We start from the raw sequence: 21,036 nt of genomic DNA, 5'->3' as shown, positions 1-21,036 counted from the left end.
GGCGATAACCCCGTTAATGGAGGGGTTCGGCGGGTCTGTGAGGGAACGGGCTCCACGCTCTCGCACTCTTTCGGCGGGGGGGGGAGGTGGGGCCGGGGGTCGGGGGAGGCGCGGGACAGATTTGTGACAGTGAAGTGGCTCCTCTGTGAAGCGTGTCCCCCTTCCTCTCTGGGTTATTAATTTGGCTGAGGGACCTCATTACACGGGTGGCCGTGTTATCGAGCTGCTCCAACCTCACGGGCTGGGGTGTAAGGAGGCTGCCAAACCCACCCCATCCCGCCCCGCCCCGCCCCGCAACCCGACACGCTTCACTTCGTTCCTTTCTTGTTCCATGTTGGCACGCATGTAAATGGTAAATTAACTGCATTTATCTACATCGCGGTTTTATCCAAAGCGCTTTACAATTGATGCCAGCAATTCACATTCTCTCACACACACACTCTCTCTCTCTCACACACACACACACACCCCACCCTTGCCACGCAAGGCCCCAACCAGCTCGTCAGGAGCAAATGGGGGTTAGGTGTCTTGCTCAGGGATACTTCGACACACCCAGGGCAAGGAAACAAAACTGGCAACCCTCCGACTACTAGACAAATGCACTCACCTCCTGAGCCAATGCGACCCCACCTTTTTTCTGGAACCCCTTAAACCCCCCCCAAAAAAAAAAATCTGTGAATCCCACTCCACGCGTTTTTGCCCCGGCGGAAGCGAAAGCCTCCAGCTTGAAAACACTATCCCCCCACGGGACACTACTCGCACGCGTTCGACGCACTTCTCCGAGGACCCCCCCGTGAACGCGGGGGAAGGCGGGAGAGGACGAAGGCGCGTTTCCCACAGCGGTTACGGCTTTACCCCACGGCCACCTGAGCGCTCCTGCACTCCTGCAATCATCTGAAAAGCCGCAATACTTGGCTCTTATGGATAACCTCGCCGCGGTGCAAGAACGGCACTTCTACAGATTGTTGGGTGCCACACGCACTATAATTTTATGGATGTCGCCCTCGAGTAGAATCGGGTTTCGAGTCGGAATTCATTCGAGCACCGCTTCTCGCCGTCTGTTTACTGTCATTTCTGAGTGTTCAGCACTTGCGCGATCGTTATATACACACCTATAATACAATAATGTACAATATCTATGCAATGCCAATCAAACTCGCCTGGAGAACAGAAAACCGCGTAAGTACATCATAACTCAGTGAAAGGCATAACCTTACAGGTGCTGTGCAGCTCAGCTTTAGACACAACGTTCCGCGCGCACACTGTATTTCCGACAAAGGGCTAATTGGAACCGATTCAAAACAGACAGACTTCTACAGACAGCTACAGTAATAATAGCCATCATGAATAATTTCTACGACATTGCTTTATACTCGTAATTCACCCGGAGCTGAGAGGAGCACAGTGATTCAGGGTTTGAACGGTAAACACGTAAAATTATGCCGAGATTGAAAATATTCAATAAACAGTGGGGATTTCAAAAGGCCTCCGATTCACCTGGGCCACCTACGAGAAGGGTCCACGGCCCACCGCACGAGAACTAGTTTGGGCTTTATTGTACTGAACAGAAAATCCACGGCACGGCACAGTTTAAAACGCCCAGGCAATTTTATCCCCTGAATTTAAATTGAGCAGAAAATCTATTAGTTTGTGCAGATCCACAGCACAATCTTGTCTTTTATGCTCCCATAATAGAAAATATTAGATAAGGTTTCGCTCAGATTATGTCCTGTATTCGACTGGGCCATTAGTCACTGGCACGTGAAGGCATGTGGAAACACACACACACACACACACACACACACACACACACACACACACACACACTAAGACACACACACAAGCGTGCACGCACGCACGCACGCAGTGTGCCTTCAAATGGGCCAATTAGCACACAATAAAACCAAACAGCCCCGACCTTGGCATTGTGAAGGAAAGAGCATCTTATCTCTGCAGGCTGTACAATGTGCTTGTTAGACGAGTCATTCACACTTCTCCCTCACTCTCCTCCGACGGGAACCACAACAACGCGCCGAGATTCAATCTCGCGCCGAGCCGCTAACTTTTCGTTAATAAATGTAAGTGCTCAATTTTCTTTTTTCAAAAAAAAAATCCTCAGCGGTATTTCTCTTTGACGTTTTTATTCCGGCGCCCGGCCACACGCTTTATAATTTACCGCGTGAGAAAATTAGATGGAGGAAATTGAGGAAATGTGCGGCCGGATTTAACGCTTGAATTTAAGAGCGAGGAGATATAGCCTTCGACATGCGTGTAAAACCTGCTATGCCAGGGATCATCAGATCATGCTCCTTGTGGGCCCAGAACTGCTGGTTTTCCACCCTCCCTTTACCTGGGAGTCAGGTGTAAAGGCAGTCTGACCTATCAGAAGCACTAATTACCCGGGAGAAAAGAAAACCAGGGCTGGATTTGGATTAGAGGGCCAGAGTTGATGGTCCCTGCAAACTACACGACATTAACAGTAATTTTGCTGACACTTTTATCCAAAGGCTGCAGGCTGCCCCACTAATTGTAAACTAATTGTTCCGTTAATTACTTGAGAGAAAACCGGGACAGTATTTGGATTGGAGGGGGTCAGATGTGATGCTCCCCGCGTGATGCATTGTGGGTATTAATCGACACAGAACCAACACTGCCACTAAAACACCCTGAAGGACGCACAGGAAGTTCACGGCAAGGCAACAGCGCTCATCACTGAAGATCCCTCTGGCAGATACCGGAACGGTGTGGGCTGAAGGAAGGCAGCCGACACGACTACAGAACCGACCGGAACCAGGCCATGCGGCCCAATTGGGCTTGTCATATGCATTTATTTATTTTACTGCGTCAGACTGTGTGTGAGTCTGTGTGTGTCTGTGTGTGAGAGCAGGCGTGTGTGTGTGCACGTGTGTATGCATGCATGTGTGTGTGCGTGCATACATGTGTGCGTGGGTGTGTGTGTATATACGTGTGTGTGTCTGTGTGCATGCATGTGTATACACGTATGTGAGTATACACGCGCGAGTGTATACGTGTGCGTCTGTGTGCACGTGGGTGTGTGTATGTATATGTGCGTCTGTGTGCATGTGTGTACGTGTGTGTGTGTGTATATATATATACACGTATGCGGGTATACATGTGCGTGTGTATACGTGTGTGTGTTTATACATGTGTGTGTACGTATACGTGTGTGTGTGTGTGCGCATGGAGACAGAACCCGTGTCCAGCCTCACTGAGTTCCTCTCGGGCCCTCGGGGGAAGCTGATGTCACGGCGGATGACCTATGGAGCCGCTGTGTGGGGAAAACAAGCCGCTCGCTCATTTGCATGGATATTACAGGCGGCCGCGCGGCCCAGTGAGGGACAGGCCATTAAAGCTCTTCTCCGGGCTGATGGTCCATTACCTGCAGCCATAAAACACACTGCTCCACAGAACACACCGCTCTGGGCCTGCACGCCCACTGGTCACCCGGCCTGGGCAGTGGCAATATCCATAGCGTAGCAAACAAGGCTAAATAGAATGTCCAAACATCATTTCTGTATGTGTGTGTGTGTGTGTGTGTGTGTGTGTGCGTGCGTGCGTGCGTGCGTAGCGTGTATGCATGCGTGTGTGTGTGTGTGTGTGTGTGTGCGTGCATGTGTGCGTGCGTAGCGTGTATGCATGCGTGTGTGTATTTATGTGTGTGTGCACTTGTGTGTGCGTATGTAGTGTGTATGCATGCATGTGTGTGTGTGTGTGTATATACATGTGTGTGTGTGTGTGTGCACACGTGTGTGTGTGTGTGTATGCACGTGTGTGTGTTGTGTGTGTCCTCTTTCTGAGTGTACGCCCCGTTAGCCCACCACATTTGCCTTGTCGCGCTTATACCCGATCTGCCCCCCCCCACACTCATACCCATAACCCCCCACAGCGTCTTGAGCCAGAATGGCCGTTCTCTGCAGTCGCCAGCGGCTCGCTTCACCATCAGCCATTAGCATTACGGCCCTGACTGCAGGCTGGAGCTCATTTTACACGAGTCAGGATGTTCTTCCGGACCTGAAACCGACCCCCCCCGGAGGAGAGGGTTTAGCTGGACGTGCGGAGCACATCAAAGGTCCTCACTGGAGGGGGGAGCGTGGGGGATGTTCAGCTCTGGCCGAGGCTGCCTCTCCCCTGGGCGACTACACGAGAGGCCAGGCCCCGGGAGCCTGCTTTACCAGAGTGCATCGCCCAGCTGGATCTCCAAAGGTCTGAACGTGCCCTTAACCACACGTGCTTCCCACAGGAAAATTAATTACCCGACCTCTCTGTGCTGGAGCGGAGGGGGCTCAAGGCGATCAGCGTCCCTGGAATAATTGGCCACTCCTGACCCCCTCCCTGACTCTCTCTCCGAACCCATCAGAAAAGGGTTTCTGTCCAACGGGACTCGAAAGCCTCGGACCGAGAAACAAGAGTCAAAAACCCCACAGCAAGAGTCAAAGAAACCAGACCAAAGACCGTCACTGTGGTAATGCTAATCAGTTCATCTGATTATCTTACAAGGGTTCACTGCAGCAAGAAAAACAAACCAAAAAAAAAGGTCTTTACTGCATATCGCTTATTTTGAACACTGGACTCATCCTCGAAAGCCCCAAACAGACAAACCAAAACAAGAGTCAGGAGTAAAAAAACCAAAGGAAATTGAGGAAATGTGTGCTCTAATTTAACGCTCATATTTAATAAGAGCTTGTCCCAGCCTTCCACATGCGTGTAAAAACCGCTACGCCAGGGATCATCGAATCGAAGAAATGCTGGCCCCTCCACACTGGCCAATCAGAAGCACTAATTACCCCGGAGAAAAGAGAAGCAGAGCTGGATTTGGATTTGAGGGCAAAGCAAGAGGCAAAACAACAAAGCGAAGACCGTCGCGGCGGTAATGCTAATCGGTTCATCTGATTATCTCACACAGGCTCGATGCAGTAAGAAAAAACAAACAGAAAAAAGGCCTTTACTGCATATCTGTTTTTTTTTGCACACTGGACACATCCTTCGACCGATAGACAAACAGGCCGCGTCGAAACGGACGTTTAATTACTCCGGCCGTCAATACGGACACATTAGGCGGCTGAGTGGCACGGTATTTAGAGGACTGGAGAGCAAGGAGGACTACGGGGTCGAATCCTGGACGAGGCACAGCCACGGACGTGGCAGGGGCGAGTTGCCCCGGAGAACAAGTAGCGCTAAACACAGGTAAATAAGCAACGGAGAAGCAGGGAGTCAGACGTTGAGACTGGCCTTTATCGACTAGCCTCCACAAAGCCAAGGGTGCTGTGTGAGTGACATTATGAATACCGAGATACCACAACATCGTAACATTTTCTTTCTTTTCTTTTTTTCTTTTAAAGTAGCAGAGAAGTTCCAGTTAAATATGAATTTCAGGTCGGTAATTAAAACGTAAAACCGAACGAGGTAACCCCGGGTAACGGGAGAAATGAGTAATCTGACATTTCGAAGGGGAAGGTGTGGGAGACGTTCGCCACGGCGACGGCGATGATTCACACCACGCTGAAACTCGGCGGGAGAAGGAGCCGGTAGAACGTTCCGGAGACGCGGACTCACCCGTCTCCACGTCCTGCGCGTAGAAGTGCAGGCCGTCCGTGATCTCCGTCACGTACACGCCCCGGTAGTTGGCCACCCGCTCCTTCTGCTCCGTGACCTGCACCACCTCCTCCGCCGGCTTCTCCTCGTAATTGGCCCACACCTGTCACATGGTCACAGAAGGGGAGGGGGGGGGGGGGGGGGGAATACATTACATTATTACATTACATTACATTATTGCCATTTTGGCAGACGCTCTTATCCAGAGCAACGTACAGTTGATTAGACTAAGCAGGAGACAATCCTTCCCTGGAGCAATGCAGGGTTAAGGGCCTTGCTCAAGGGCCCAACGGCTGTGCGGATGTTATTGTGGCTACACCGGGATTAGAACCACCGACCTTGCGTGTCCCAGTCATGTACCTTAACCGCTACGCTACAGGCCGCCCTGTGTGAGGCAGGGGATTCTGGGATAGGATGAGGCGCTCCTCCTCACGGGTCATTCACCCTCTGAAGAGTAGGCTTATTTTAAGAGCTGTTTTTGCAATGTTTGAAGACGGTGTTTCTGGAATTCAATTGCACCAAATTACTAGTAGTGATTGTTTGTTACTTCAATTCAATTCAAAATGTTTTTCTTTTTTGGACCAGAAGACTGTCACAAAGACACTTTACAGAGTAGCAGAAGAGTAAACGGCAAACCTGCCCCCCCCCCAAAATAGCAAAAAAAAAAAAAAAAAAAGAAAAAACGCCCAACAAATCCCTACTGGGGAGAAGAACCCTCAAACAGTGGAAAGAGAAGAAGAATAAATAAAAATCCGCATTGGATTCGTGATCACACATCAAGTGGCCGCGGGAGACACACTTGATGTACGCCGACTAAACTTAGCTCAGTCACTGAACTTAATGACTCACTGGCTCCAACCAACAGAAAATCACATCGACGGCCAAAATAAAGTGTGAGAGTGCTGCTGCCCAGCCGGCCCGACAGAGCTGCGGACACGACGGAGACGCAGAGTAAACTCCGCAGGGCCCACGCCGGGACCCGGAGGCAGACGACCCGAGGAATATTCCTGGATGGCATTCAAAAATAAATTGATTTAAAACCACCATGACATTTAATTAATTAGGCTCCATTAAATGTTTCTGAGATTGGTTCTGGTGGCGCGGAGACCGGGTCGGTGGGTTTGAGACGGTCTCTCTCTCTCTCTCTCTCTCTCTCTCTCTCTCTCTCTCTCTCCCTCCTGCACGGCCCTCGCGGGAAGCCGTGCGAGTACACGCGTGTGCGTGTACATGCGTGTGCGTGTACATACGTGTGCGCGTACATGCGTGTGGTCTGCAAGCTGCGCCAAGGTTAGATTTATGCCCAAGCGCTCGGGGGGGGGGGAGAGAGAGCAGAAACAAGCCACGCCACCCTGCACAATGTACAGGCTCATTAAGACTGAGCCAACTGATTAACCTGCCACAGGCTACAAACCAGAGTGTGTGTGTGTGTGTGTGTGTGTGTGTGTGTGTGTGTGTGTGTGTGTGTGTGTGTGTGTGTGTGAGCGTGTGTGTGTGTGTGTGTGAGCTTGTGTGTGTGTGTGTGTGTGTGTGTGTGTGTGAGCGTGTGTGTGTGAGCGTGTGTGTGTGTGTGTGTGTGTGTGTGTGCGTGAGTGCAGGCAAACATACACTATATGCACGCATGTGAGTATTTATTTACTGCGTGTATGTATGCATGCGTGTTCTGCACATACATATGCCCGTCTTATGTGCTGTGCTTATGGGTGTACGCGTGTATGCATGGACATATGCATGAATGAACATATTTATGCACCGTATGTACACAGTTATCCTAGTATGGAGGCATGTATGTATGTTTGTATGTACAAAAGTATGTATGTATGAAAGTATATATGTATGTATGCATGCATGTTTGTATGTACGTATGTTTGTATGTACAAATGTATGTATGTATTTATATATGCATGTATGTATGAATGTATGTTTGAATGTATGTAAGTATATATGTATGTATGTACGTAAGTATATATGCACGTATGTATGCGTGTATGTTTGTACGTACGTATGTTTGTATGTATGCAGGTACGCATGCAGGCTGCGTGTTTAATGACTGTTGTTTACGGTACGGGCGCAGCGTCACGGTGCGGGAGAGGGGCCTGTAACTCAGAGGATTTGGGCACCTGCCCCAGGGGGGCCGTCGTGCCTGAGTGAGGCACTTACAGTGAAGCGTGTCAGTAAATATCGAGCTGTATGTAAACGAGGGGGCAAGTGCATCCGCTAAACGCCTCCAACACACCGAGAGGTAATACTGTTTGTATTTATACACTGAGCACGGACACCAGCTTTATTTATAGGTGAATGGAAACTGTACAGGAAGTGAGCTTTGGAGAGGAAAAACACAATGACTCACTGAAAAACGCCGAATATCCAAAAGCAAAATATATGAAAAGCCGAAACCCAGCTCTATAACTGGCTGATGAAAGGTGACCTGGTTAAGTACATGATGTAAAACATCTCAAAGATTACAGCAGTCTCTCACAAGAACCCCCTTTTTTTAAAACAACCACACTTCTTTTTTACATCTGCCTGCAAAGCCACATTCAGGCCGGATTGGGCTCGCGAGCACAAAGAAACGATAGGGAGAAGAGATAGCGAACAGCAAGGTTAATGAGAAACTAAATATATCTGCCCTGCCCAATTTCGGCTGAGCGACCCACCCGCTAACTCATCAATCTCGCAAAAACGGAGAGAGGGAGAAAGAGGGAGAGAAAGGGAGAGAGAGGGAAGGAGAGGGAGAGGGAGAAAGATGGAGAGAGAAAGGGAGAGAGAAAGGAAGAGGGAGAGGGAGAGAGAGACGGAGACGGAGAGGGAGGGAGAGAGAGAAAGAGAGAGGCAGAGAGGCAGAGAGGGAGAGAGAGAGAGAGAGAGAGAGAGGGGGTGGGCTCCTGCTCAGACTCCGGCCCACTGAAGCTTTTTATCAAATACTGCGGGTTCAATTAAAAGGACAGATTACCGTGTCAGCGTTGATTATGGTGGCCGACATCACCACACCGGCAGTTGCGCACGCATAATGCACAAAGCCATCGCCGAACAGAACAGAGATTCTCCCTGACATGTCTGGCTGAAAAGGGACATTTTTGGGGGTAGCCTATACCCCTAGAGGCTAAGCTGCTCGACCTGGGGACCCAGAAGGTTGGATGGTTCAAGCCCCGGTGTGGCCACGATAAGATCCGTGCAGCAGTCGGGCCCTTGAGCAGGGCCCTTGAGCAAGGCCCTCAACCCCGCATTGCTCCACAGTGGATTGGCCCCACCATCATAGTCGGAACACTTTTGATAAAAGCGTCAGCAAAATAACTAATGCAACGCGTTTAAGAAAGAAAAGAAAAAACAAACATTGCAAATGAGTATATTTTGTTCTCCAAACCGCAACCGTTTCCCTTGAGTATTTGCCCCAGTGACATGGGACACAGAGGGCGGGGCGGGGGGCGGGGGGCGTTCATTAAAAACGCGCACGGCGGGGTGTCGGTCCGCCCGCGATCCGTGTCCGTGGCGACCGAACGAGGGAACCCGCGACCCACATAGCGCTGCCCTCAGCGGCCCACGCGCGATCCATCACACGACCACACAGGAAAACGCCGCCGCTGAACCATAAATCAACATTCAGCCGCCGTGCCCACACACGCCCGCTGCCGCGGCCGGGATTCCTGCGTGATGAAGGCGCTCAGCGCCACGGACAATGCCGCCGCTTCACCTTTTATTACGCCGTTAAAATGTGCCACTTTCAGCCATACTGTTGATGGGAAACGTATGAATTAAAACGGTCAGGGAGACTGAGTACAATGAGTCAGTTCAGCGCAGGTGAATCACATGCGGGTGCACACACTCACACACACACACTCACACACACACACACACACACACTCACTCACTCACACACACACACTCACACACACACACTCACACACACACACTCACACACACACACTCACACACACACACTCACACACACACACTCACACACACACACTCACACACACACACTCACACACACACACACACAGACACAGACACACACACTCACACACACTCACTCACACACACACACTCAGACAGACACAGAGACAGACAGACTCACTCACTCACTCACTCACTCACTCACTCACTCACTCACTCACTCACTCACTCACTCACTCACTCACTCACTCACTCACTCACTCACTCACTCACTCACTCACTCACTCACTCACTCACTCACTCACACACACACACTCACTCACTCACTCACTCACTCACTCACTCACTCACTCACTCACTCACTCACTCACTCACTCACTCACTCACTCACTCACTCACTCACTCACTCACACACTCACACACTCACTCACTCACACACTCACTCACACACTCACTCACACACTCACTCACACACTCACTCACACACTCACACACTCACTCACACACTCACTCACTCACACACTCACTCACACTCACTCACACACTCACTCACACACTCACTCACACACTCACTCACACACTCACTCACACACTCACTCACACACTCACTCACACACGCACTCACACACGCACTCACACACGCACTCACACACGCACTCACTCACACACTCACTCACACACTCACTCACACACTCACTCACACACTCACTCACACACTCACTCACACACACACACTCACACACACACTCACTCACACACTCACTCACACACTCACTCACACACTCACTCACACACTCACACACACACTCACTCACACACTCACTCACTCACTCACACACTCACTCACACACTCACACTCACACACACTCACACACACTCACACACACTCACACACACAGACACACACACAGACACACACACAGACACACAGACACAATTGCCCTAGCCCTTAACACTGAATGGTGACTGAAACAGACTGATCACAGCAGAGATCACACACCGCTCTCTCACAGGTGAGCCCCACCACCTTCCCAGAAGCACACGGTCAGCACACAGCGTTGGGGCGAGAGAGGCGCCCACAGGGACGGACTCGGGCGGAGGAGCGGCCCGTCAGAAACGAAACGGAAAGACACTCTGACGGGACGCCGGAGAGAGGAGCACTCTTCCTGCACTCGGTACACAGGAAGTCCCCATCCGCAGTGGGGAATAAGAGAGAGGGAAGACGGCAGCCATTTTGTTTTATTTTTCTCTAACGCGCAGTGTTTGCGCTCGCCGGGTATTCCGCTTTGCGGAGCGTGACAAATGGCGAAGCGTGGCCCCCTCCCTCGGCACGCTTAGCAGGCCGCGCGGCGGCTAACGGCGGGCGAGGACGTGACTGAACGCAGGGCCTCGGCGTTACCGGTGGGAACCGGTCGGTGCTTGATTAGCCACCGCTGGGCGTCGCGGTGGTGTCGAGGTTACGCTGGAGACGGGGAGCGGGGGGCAGGGGGCAGGGGGACGGGGAGCCCGTTTGTGTCGCACGGCGCAGGAGTTAGCCGCTGCGCTATGTTCATAAATCTTCGGCGTGGCGGAGGAAGACGTCGGGCTGGCCCCTCCGAACGCTGATTAAAGCTGACGACGTGTCGATTCTCGTACAGACCAAAACGGGAGGCTGAGGGAAGAGGGGGCCGGATAAAAAATAATAATAATAATAAATAAAAAAGATAAATTAAATAAGTTAGCTGAAACGCTAAGAGAAATAAATCAGCGGAGAAGGGGGCCGGAGCCACAGGGCGTTTCGGCCAATCAATAAAAAGAAGAAAAAACGGTGAGAGGTGGCGGAGAATATGAAATGGTAACTACGGGAGACAGGTGAGCGCGTTTATCGACAGGACTTCTGGGAGGGGAGGAGGGCTCTTATCGCTGCGGCCTAAACGTGCCTTCAGTGGGCAGCCTAAATAAATAAACACTGATTTGAGGCATGAGAGGCCCTCCTCTACCCCCACACTACAGACCCCTCACCCCTGTCCGTCAGAACGACAGGGTTAAACGTCCCTCATTGGCCGAGACGGGCCTGACAGTGGGGAAGGGAAGAACACACCGCTTTAAAACGGTTTCGCTGATCCTACAGGTTTCCAATCTCACTGGGCTCCGTGAGTCCTGCCAGTGTCAGAGAGTAAATACCAGAGTTATAACTCAAGAAATGACGACCTTGCAGTGCTTTTTACTACAAAATGGGTGATGCATTTTTCCAGGCAAGGTTTTAGCCAGAGGCTTTCTTTTTTTAGGTTCGACAGCGCATTCTGCCAGACCCGCGAAGTTCAGGAGGCCTGTCAGGAGGGCGGGACGGGGGGGGGCAGTATCGGTCCTGACCGGGGCAGAAATTCAGGCTTGATGTTTGGGGGCGGAGGGCACTGCTCTGAGTGACATCACACGGTACCAGGGGAAGCCCCTCCCCACAGGCAGCGGGAGGTGAAATTCTGAACCAAAACTAAATCTAAGGAGAAATGCAAATGATATATCTCTCCTGAGAACTCAAATTCGGCAGGGGATAAAAAAATAAAAAAAGAAGAAGAGAGAGAAGCATTTCAAGCAGCTTCCCTCCTGACGCTGATCCTCCTCTCGCTGCTCCGGTGTCAGTCGGTCTGTCGCGGTGACAGCCGGGAACGGGAGAGACCCCCCGCAGCGCTTTAATTCGCTCTGCCCCAAGACGCAGACCAACGTGCCCCCCCTGACCCTGTGCGGACAAGAGAGGTGAAGGCAGAGACGGGGTTGTGTCCGAGGTGCATTATGGGACAGTGCTGTGCTTGCTGTTGCCGGGCAGAGCCTAATGTTGGGGGGGGGGGGGGGGGGGGAATTGTAGGGTTGCCGAGGGTGGAGCCTAGCGTTGCCGGGGGTGCTGGAGAAAATGACAGCGCACCTGAGAGGTGGCGACCGCGGGAGGCCCTGAGGGCGGGGGGGGGGGCGGACGGCGGGTTGGGGAAGCGGAAAGAGGAGGTGACGTGTCTCTCAGAGGTCTCCGCGGGGCCAGCGGTCTCTCGGCGCCGCGCGGCTGAAGGACGGGTTTCTCCCAGGGAGTCTCTCCGGCCGGGGATGAGCCAAACCGCTCCTGACACCGGATTCACGTCAAAGCCGACACGCTGACGGAGAGGCAGGGGCCTCGCGGCTGTACAGTGCACAGAGAGAGCCCCGCTCAGAGAGGACACGGCGTACAGTCTCTCAGCCCCCGACTGCACCGATACCTACTGGCCACACGGCGTTCAAACACCGCTAAATCCACGGGAAGGCCGGCTGAGGCCTTCCGGTTCAATTTCCCCTCTCTCGGTCTTTTGGTCAGACTCACGTTCACTGATGGCTACGACGATCGTCGACACACGGAAGGGTATGTTGGTATGTCACAAGGATATCTGGACATCCCCCTTCAAATGTTCAAAAACACGGTCAAAATGTCTTCACGAGTGACATTTTCATCGACTCAAACCAAAGCGTACGGGGCCCTAAAATGTCAACTCAAACGAAAGCGTACGGGGCCCTAAAATGATCTCATTTCTGCGGACCATCCATTCTCATTGGACTTTAATTCTGTGCAGTCTTCCTGGGCTGGAAATCAATACGCTCATTTGTCGGTGGCACAGGACCTTCAGTCAATTAGACCTGCATTATATGAATAAATAACGCTCAGAGAAAGCCCACACTGACACAGAGGAAAAACACAGAGAGGGACACTGAGCTCGTCCGATTAGCTTCAGCATTAGCATTATCATTAATATTAAAAAAATCGAAACAGTTGCAATTCTTATTTTAGGCCAGACTACTAATCCGCTCAATTGCTCGCAACCACACAACTTCTCACAACTTCTTGCTGTTGAATGCACTTCCGGAACTTTCCGATTTTTTCCAATGTACTTCTTGAATTTTCCATTTCGCCAAATAATTCTTTATTTTTTATTTTTTTTATTGCGAATTTCACAGTAACACAGTAAGATAAAAATCCACTTCCAACCACCGCCGTGCCAACCACCTTTCTGACCGCAGTTCCCTGCCGAACCCCCTGAAAACACGAGACATGGCGCATCGCGGTGTTTAACATGTAGCACGGGCCCTTGTCCTCCCCGACGCTAACGCGGGGGGGGGGGGGGGGGGGGGGGACGTTGATCAATTCCCATCAGAGGACGGGGGCCACGCGGCGGACACGGCATCAGCGCGGGAACTCAACATTTCCCTCGCTAAGCTCGGCTGCCGGAAGGTAATGGAGTTCAATCCCGGCAGATGATCCAGGATTTGGCCAACTCAATGATCCTGTCCGGTATCGACGGAGCAATTAGGGAAAACGCGGGCGTAACGATTGACAAGAGGGAGAAGAGGCACGCGAGGAACGCCGTTCCGGGGCGTCGAGCTCCGTGAACGTTCAGGATAAAAGAGCGAAAACAAAGGGGGGAAAAAAAAGATCTTGTTTTCTCCATTAACGGGACGCGTTTTTTTCATAACGATCTGCTCAAAATGGACGCAGCCGTCGGAACCATTCGGAAAACCTTACGCCTTATGGTCAAAGTCGGGCACTTACGGTTAATTACGGCTGGCGTGCGGGCGTCAAATGTCAGCCAACATATTAATGAAAATATAAAAATCGTATCCATACAAAGGCGTCAAAAGCTTTGACGATAAATGCGTTCTGCCTTCCGTCAAGAGATGACAGCATCGAATACATAATATTTTCCACAGCGTGGCGTTGTGTCGAGGCTAACAGTGATGCAGTGGAGATGAACATTAAATAAGGTGCGTTGCCCTGACGACACCCTGGCCCAGGGGTAATCCCCCTACGGTTCAGGACTCCACCTGTACGGCTAAAGAGCCGACAGCTGATTGGTGGAGAAGGCTGTTAGCGATATCCTTGTGTGGGTGGGCTGGGAGCACAGGCGCAGGGAGATGGAAGGAGATTTGCCCTTCATTAAATCTGCAATGCATTGTGGGAAGACGGGGGTGGCGAGAGTCGTGGGGGCGTGCTCGGGTGTGCGAAATGGGGGTCTCGACTCCGGAGCGGGGGAGGTTAGGGGGGAAGGGGGGTTGAGAAGGGGAGGGCCTTCATCCGCTGCAGCGACACACAGAAACCGCGGAGCTACTTCGCGCGGCAAACGACGCCGGGTCCCAGCGGACCAGCCGCGCGCGGACCGTCGATAAACAAACACAGTACGGCGCTCGTAAAAAAAAAAAAAAAACCCTCCAGGAAAACCAGAGTGGCATTCCAGGACATTAACCTCCGGGCGTGGAGTGGGGGGAAAAGGGGGAATAATCCCGGTGATTTAAGACTCGCGAGCGTTAAGCAGTCCCGTCCACACACCTCACATTCCTCACGTTATACACGCGTGTGGCGTGTGGCCCTCTCAGAATCACGACCCCCGTAAACACGAGGCCACTGGAGAGGCACAGAGGGGGGGGGGGGGTCACGCAGGGGTGCTTAGCAGTGCAGGTTTAGTGAAAAGCAGCAAAAAACACAAAAATATAAACACCAGGAACCCAAAATGGATTCCGGGAAAACAGAAACCTCACAGAGAGAGTGGTGGGGGGGGGGGGCACTGCTGTACGACCTGAGAGCCGGAATAGAGATGGAAACACATCGGTTTAAAGACCTGTATGTGACGGTGAATGGACTGCGTTTATATCAGATTTCATCCAGAGCGCTGCACAATTGATGCCTCTCATTCACACATTCACACACACACTCGCACACCAACAGCAATAGGCCACCGTTCAGGGCACCAATCAGCTCGCTATTTGGGTGGTTAGGTGTCTGGCACAGGGAGACACTTCGACACACCCGGGGCGGGGGGTTGAACAGACGGGGGGGAGGGCGGGTGCGTGAGAGAAACCAAGATGGCGGGACGCGCTTTCAAAGAGTTAACGGCGCGTTGAGAACGGCACAGGTGTCTGGGAAGACCTGCTGGAGCAGCTGGGAGCCGGAGCGACTCCCTCTCTCTCTCTCTCTCCCTCCCTCCCTCTCTCTCTCTCTCTCTCCCGTCGCCACGCTCAACAGATGTTCCTCCCATCCTCACAGACGAGCCCGAAACCGGCTTCCCACCGCGGCTCAATTAAGACGAGTCTCCGCGCTCCGGCGTCTTAACCCGACGCGGAGAGACGGAGAGCCGCCGTACACCTGGCTAACGGTCACACAGACGGCCGCCCCGGTGTGCCGATAAAACCCGCGTGTTTTATGGATTTATAAGGGCCCGCAAATCACAAAAATGTGCGGGAAAACTTCTATACGAGGAGCGGGATATGAAATAAAGCTTTGCTGGCGTAAATTCGGTAAAGGACACAGGTTCAGTTCAATTCACGGGCGGCGGAAACACTCGGAGCCACGGGGCTCATGGGAGATGTAGTCCACAGGGAGGGAGGACTACAGGAAGGGGGGAGCACTACCCTCCAGATCATCACAGCTGTGGAATCCACATTAATTCCAGATTACAAGGACGCACAATGAGAAGAGAACAGGCTATTCGGGCCCATCTTATCCATTCCAATCTGATCTTATTTCACGCTTTGCGCGTACGGAGCCAATCCCGTGTCGGAGAGGGAAAAAAAAAAAATTCACGGAGCGCTTTCCAGCAAGGCACCCTGGGATTGAAACGGCGCCGGGAATAGGAATGCGAAGGCTTTCAAAAGACGAAGGCGCATGCAGCCACGGCGGGATGTAGAGGCAATAATTAATATAACAGAGAGGGATAATAACCTAAAATAATAACCTTAAATTAACCCGCATTAACTACTCTCTTAATATCAATTTAATCTCTCTCCGTTTACCGCCAGGATAACCGAACATACCGCCTGGCAGACTGCGGTGGTTATCACTGATCATTCTGGGCCGGGTCATTATCAAAACGCAGAGCGCGTCGGTTATATAAAAGCGAAAATAAACGGAACCCGGCTGTCCCGGCGTGTTCTACGGCTCAGTTCTGCGCTGAACAGAGGCGGGCGCGGGGAGAGAGAGAGAGAGAGAGAGAGAGAGAGGGAGAGAGGGAGAGAGAGAGAGAGGGAGAGAGAGGGAGGGGGAGAGAGAGAGAGAGAGAGAGAGAGAGAGAGAGAGAGAGAGAGAGAGAGAGAGAGAGAGAGAGAGAGGGAGGGAGGGAGAGGGAGAGGGAGAGGGAGAGAGGCGATTGGGGAAATGAATTCAGGTGAAGAGCGGCGGTTCGCCAGGGACCACAGTAATGAGCTCACCTGCGCTAACATTAGCATGCGGCGGCACGGCCCACAGGAACGCCTGCCGGGCGAGGGCCTGGATGAGGGAGATCTGGGGGGATTTCCCCCTTTCAGGGCTCGGCGGAGATCGTCTATAAATAACCGCGCGCGGAGGCTAAAGCCCCCCCCCCCCCCTTTCAGTGACTGACCAATGAGAGCCATTTCACAACGGCTTGGCGTTCATTATCTTCGAAATTGTTTGTCTTCATGGCAATCTGTTCACACGTTCACCAACGATGAGATTCGTCTTTAATTTGGTAGTTAGAACATGAAGTGCTTCTTTTAATTGTCATTGTTCGAAATGCATCACAAAAAAGCACAAGATGAACAAGGAAGTTGTATTCTTTGCGGCATACAAAGCAATAACGAGGACAATGTTGCTTAAGAGGGTAAAATAATCCCTCTAAACATGAAGAGTAATTAACAAAAATGAACAGCTTGTTAAAATACTGGGGATGGAGATTGTGGTTGGAACGAAAACCAGCATTCGCAGGGGGGCCCCAGGACTGACTTTGGGGACCAGTGCCATATCAGAAGAGAACGTCTCTACCGAGGAGACATTTGGGGCGGGATGAGAGCAGAACCCCTCCCGCCGCTCAGAGTGAGAGCAGAACCCCTCCTGCCGCTCGGGGGGAGAGCAGAACCCCTCCCGCTACTCGGGGTGAGAGCAGAACCCCTCCTGCCGCTCGGGGTGAGAGCAGAACTCCTCCTGCCGCTCGGGGTGAGAGCAGAACTCCTCGTGGCAGAAAGCCCCGCCCGACCCCCCTCAGAGTCCGTAAAGCGCAGAACAGCCGGCCCGGGCGTTAATATTTCATACGCCGGGAGGCAGGCAGGAGACCGCCGGCTCATTCATATTTAACGCCGGCCCGCTCGCCCCCCGTGCCGATTCAGGGGTTTTCTCCGTGCCGGGAACGCCACAGTCAGACCCCACGCCGAGAGAGAGGGGGGGGGGGGTGACTCCACCACACTTTACCGTCGCCTTCAGGGATTTTCCAGGATCTAAGACTGAGATTTCGGCACTTCCCAACGAACTCCGCATCCGCAAGGTCAAACTCCCGGCGGTTTCAAACCGCGCCCGCGCCCACCTCTTCCACAAACACACCGACGGACGGAAAGATAAACGTTTAAAAAACCCAGAGGCTGTTCGGCGAGCGTGGTTACGCCGTTGGCTGAGCTGAGGCCCTCGATCAACGCATCGAGTCCATTTCTACCCGTCATCCATTAACACCGGGGGACACACTTTCATGTCCAATTAGGCGCCTCGCTCACAGGTGTGAACAGGAACCGCCGACAAAACCTTCCGTCGACGCCGTCTAAACCGCACTTCCACCGAGCGCTCATTAGCTCTCCGTGAGACACGTGCAGAACGGCACCACGGCCGCCGCGCAAGGCACTGCGCTGAATAAATATCATACCATGTACATAATTACGGCCAGCGTCAGGAGAATTGGGCTGCAGCAGCACATCGACGGGAGAGTTCGCTTCTGTCACGCCGAGCGATCTCAGGTCTCGCGGAAAACACCGGATCGATATCGGAGCTCCCCCAACACGGGACCTCCGGATCAATTCCCTTCAAACTTTCGGGACGTCTCGCGGCGCCGAATTGGCAGTTTCCCCTCCCCCGTGGCGACCGGCCGTCCCCGTGACAGCGCACACGGAGCAGAAACGCTGCGTTTTCAAAATGGCCGACCTGCCCGATGGCCCCTAGCACGCAACTCGTCCGTGAAATGAAGGAGGCCGCTCACAGGGCGTATGTTTGGCGTTCTACGCCGGTGCGTCGAGCGAGTCGACCGTAAGGAGAACTTTTAACCGCGTTCCTGCGTGACCGCGCAATTAGGAGGCGATTAATCACCTTCTTTTTCATTAACCGTGCATTCACTTAGTTGCCATGGAGTTTCCATGGCGATATACTGTACATTAGTGCCCACAGGGTTTTCCTCTAAGCTTCTCTCACCTTCACCAAATCCTCAACTTACCCATTTCTATGCTCATAAGCGCCCTTTTATTACTATTATTATTATTATTATTATTCATTACTATTAGTAATTCCTTCTTTTTGTATCCAGGCATTTCATGCCAGCGTTCATTTACCGTTGGCTGCTGTGACTTTTCTGAAGAATGAAACGATCCAGGATAGTAAATAAGTGTCAAAGGAATCTGAACAGCCCAGTCTCCCCGGCAGAGACACACAGAAAGAAGCGGGCAGCCTCCCGGGGCACTGGATCAGGGGCTGTGCACCGGGTATCTCACCCGGAGATCGGGTCGAGGGGGAATTCCGCTCGGAACGTTGTGGGGAAACACGGCCCTCTCGACGACCGGCGCAGGGAAACACGGAGTACACGTTTACGTAAGCGCTCCCCCCTCAGGGCGAAACTCTCCCTCTGAGCCTGAGCGGCAGAGACAGGAAGTGGGAGAGGACGTGGTGGCGGCGGTGGTGGTGGTGGTGGCAGGGGAAACGAGTCATCCTCAAACCCCCCTCAAAGGTGTATGGGAAATGTAGTCCACGGTAATAACGGAATGACTACATTATCGTTACAAAATTTCAATATTTCCTACATTACATACATTCATCCATCCATAACTCGCTTATCCTGAACAGGGTCGCAGGGGGGCTGGAGCCTATCCCAGCATACATTGGGCGAAAGGCAGGAATACACCCTGGACAGGTTGCCAGTCCATCGCAGGGCACACACACCATTTACTCACACACTCATACCTATGGGCAATTTAGACTCTTCAATCAGCCTAACCTGCATGTGTTTGGTCTGTGTGAGGAAACCCACGCGAACACGGGGAGAACATGCAAACTCCACACAGACGGGGATTCAAACCCAGGACAGTAAAGTGGAAATCACAACCAGGGACAAGTCTGCTGAAAACAGTAGAAGCAAGTCCAGCTCCCACGGCGAGTGTTCACACACTTGAACTCTTGGGTGTACAAGGAAATTCTGGGGCTTGTATCAAAAACTAAAATCGGTCTGGACATGTTAGCCCCCTCCCCCCCGACCCCCAACCACCATTATACATTTGCTAATGTTGATGCATACGACACCTCTCCGTATAGCTGGCTTACGCATGTTTATAGCAGGCATATGAACATCTATAAGTGTCCAGGGCGAGAGGCTTCCTGAGCAGCTTCTGAGAAACCGCAGCGTCTCATTTGCAGATGAGATACGCATACGCGTTTTCGCTCACGGGCCAAAGGCAATTTAGCATCCATTAGCTCTCCTTCGCCCATTACGCTTTCTCTGTGTGTCTGTGTGTGTGTGTGTGTGTGTGTGTGTGTGTGTGTCTGTGTGTGTGTGTGTGTGTGTGTGCGGGGGGCTTTTTAAAATGAATTCTGATGTTACTCCAGTATTGATCCAGCACAAAATCCCCCCCAGGCTTGCGCTGATAATCCACGCATCACGGCGGCCAATGAGAGGACATAACTGCCGTTTGACCGGTGAAGGACGCGAAGCCGGGCCCCCGCTCCAGATTCCGGCCCCGGGAATCACGCCGCGCGGCCGGAACGCCGGGAACGTTCGGGAATGTCTTCTCCGTGAGTGACCTCTTCGCATCCCCCCCCACCCCCCCCGCCCGGGGTGATTTACGGAGCGGTGTAAAACTTTCGGGGTCCGAGAGGGTCAGGTCGGTCGGCGGGGGAGAGCGATGGGATTTAAAAACGCTAAAGCGCGCCGTGATTGATGCGGTCGGGATCCAAGTTAACGACCGACTACAAGTCTGGGAGAAATGGGCTGTCACAGAGCAAACGAAAACAGAGTGAGAGGCTCTCTATCCGTGAAAAAAAGTCAATCTGCGCTCCGAGCGGAGACCCCCACCCGACGCGCACGACCGCGACTGCGACCACAACCACGACCGCCGACGACTGGAAACCGACCGACAACACAACCCACACTCACTGCTCAGACTGCCCCTCGCTCAGTCCTCCAACCGCTTCCTTAAGCACGTGGCTGGTCACGTGAATGAGAGAATAATAATTTCAACAACTTTCATGAAATATTGGACAAAGCCAATCGCGTGGACCTCGGGAAAAGAAAGAAAGATTGTCAAGGAAACGTGACGAGGAGGGGGATACACTGGAGGGCCAGCCACACCATGATGGTGAAATCCACAGCTGCCTCAGTCTCCTGTTATGTTAACCCAGTTATTTAACGGGCTCGGTTCAGAAAAAAAAGAAAAAAAGAAATAAAATAAAACGGCAGCCATCTTTAATTTTCCCCACATCCGAATTGGAAACGCAGTCGCTCCTGAAACGATGGCGCCGGCACGTGCCGTGACTCCGAACACGCCCCGGGCCGGGTCGAAGCACTCCCCGAA

The 21,036-nt window shown here is 52.4% G+C and overlaps 1 protein-coding gene across 1 annotated transcript in view; it reads right to left on the bottom strand.

The window, feature by feature from the left end:
- The window catches only part of snd1 (staphylococcal nuclease and tudor domain containing 1), a 237,625-nt gene that overhangs the window by 42,432 nt on the left and 174,157 nt on the right, over positions 1-21,036 (bottom strand). The window contains exon 18 of the mRNA XM_061229463.1: positions 5,575-5,716. Coding sequence (XP_061085447.1) covers positions 5,575-5,716 — 142 coding nt within the window. The remainder of the gene's footprint in view (positions 1-5,574; positions 5,717-21,036) is intronic.

This window comes from Conger conger, chromosome 19, assembly GCF_963514075.1.
Source record: "Conger conger chromosome 19, fConCon1.1, whole genome shotgun sequence".
Lineage (NCBI taxonomy): Eukaryota > Metazoa > Chordata > Actinopteri > Anguilliformes > Congridae > Conger > Conger conger.
The sequence above is the reverse complement of the archived record's forward strand: the minus strand, read 5'-3'. Positions and strand labels throughout refer to the sequence as shown.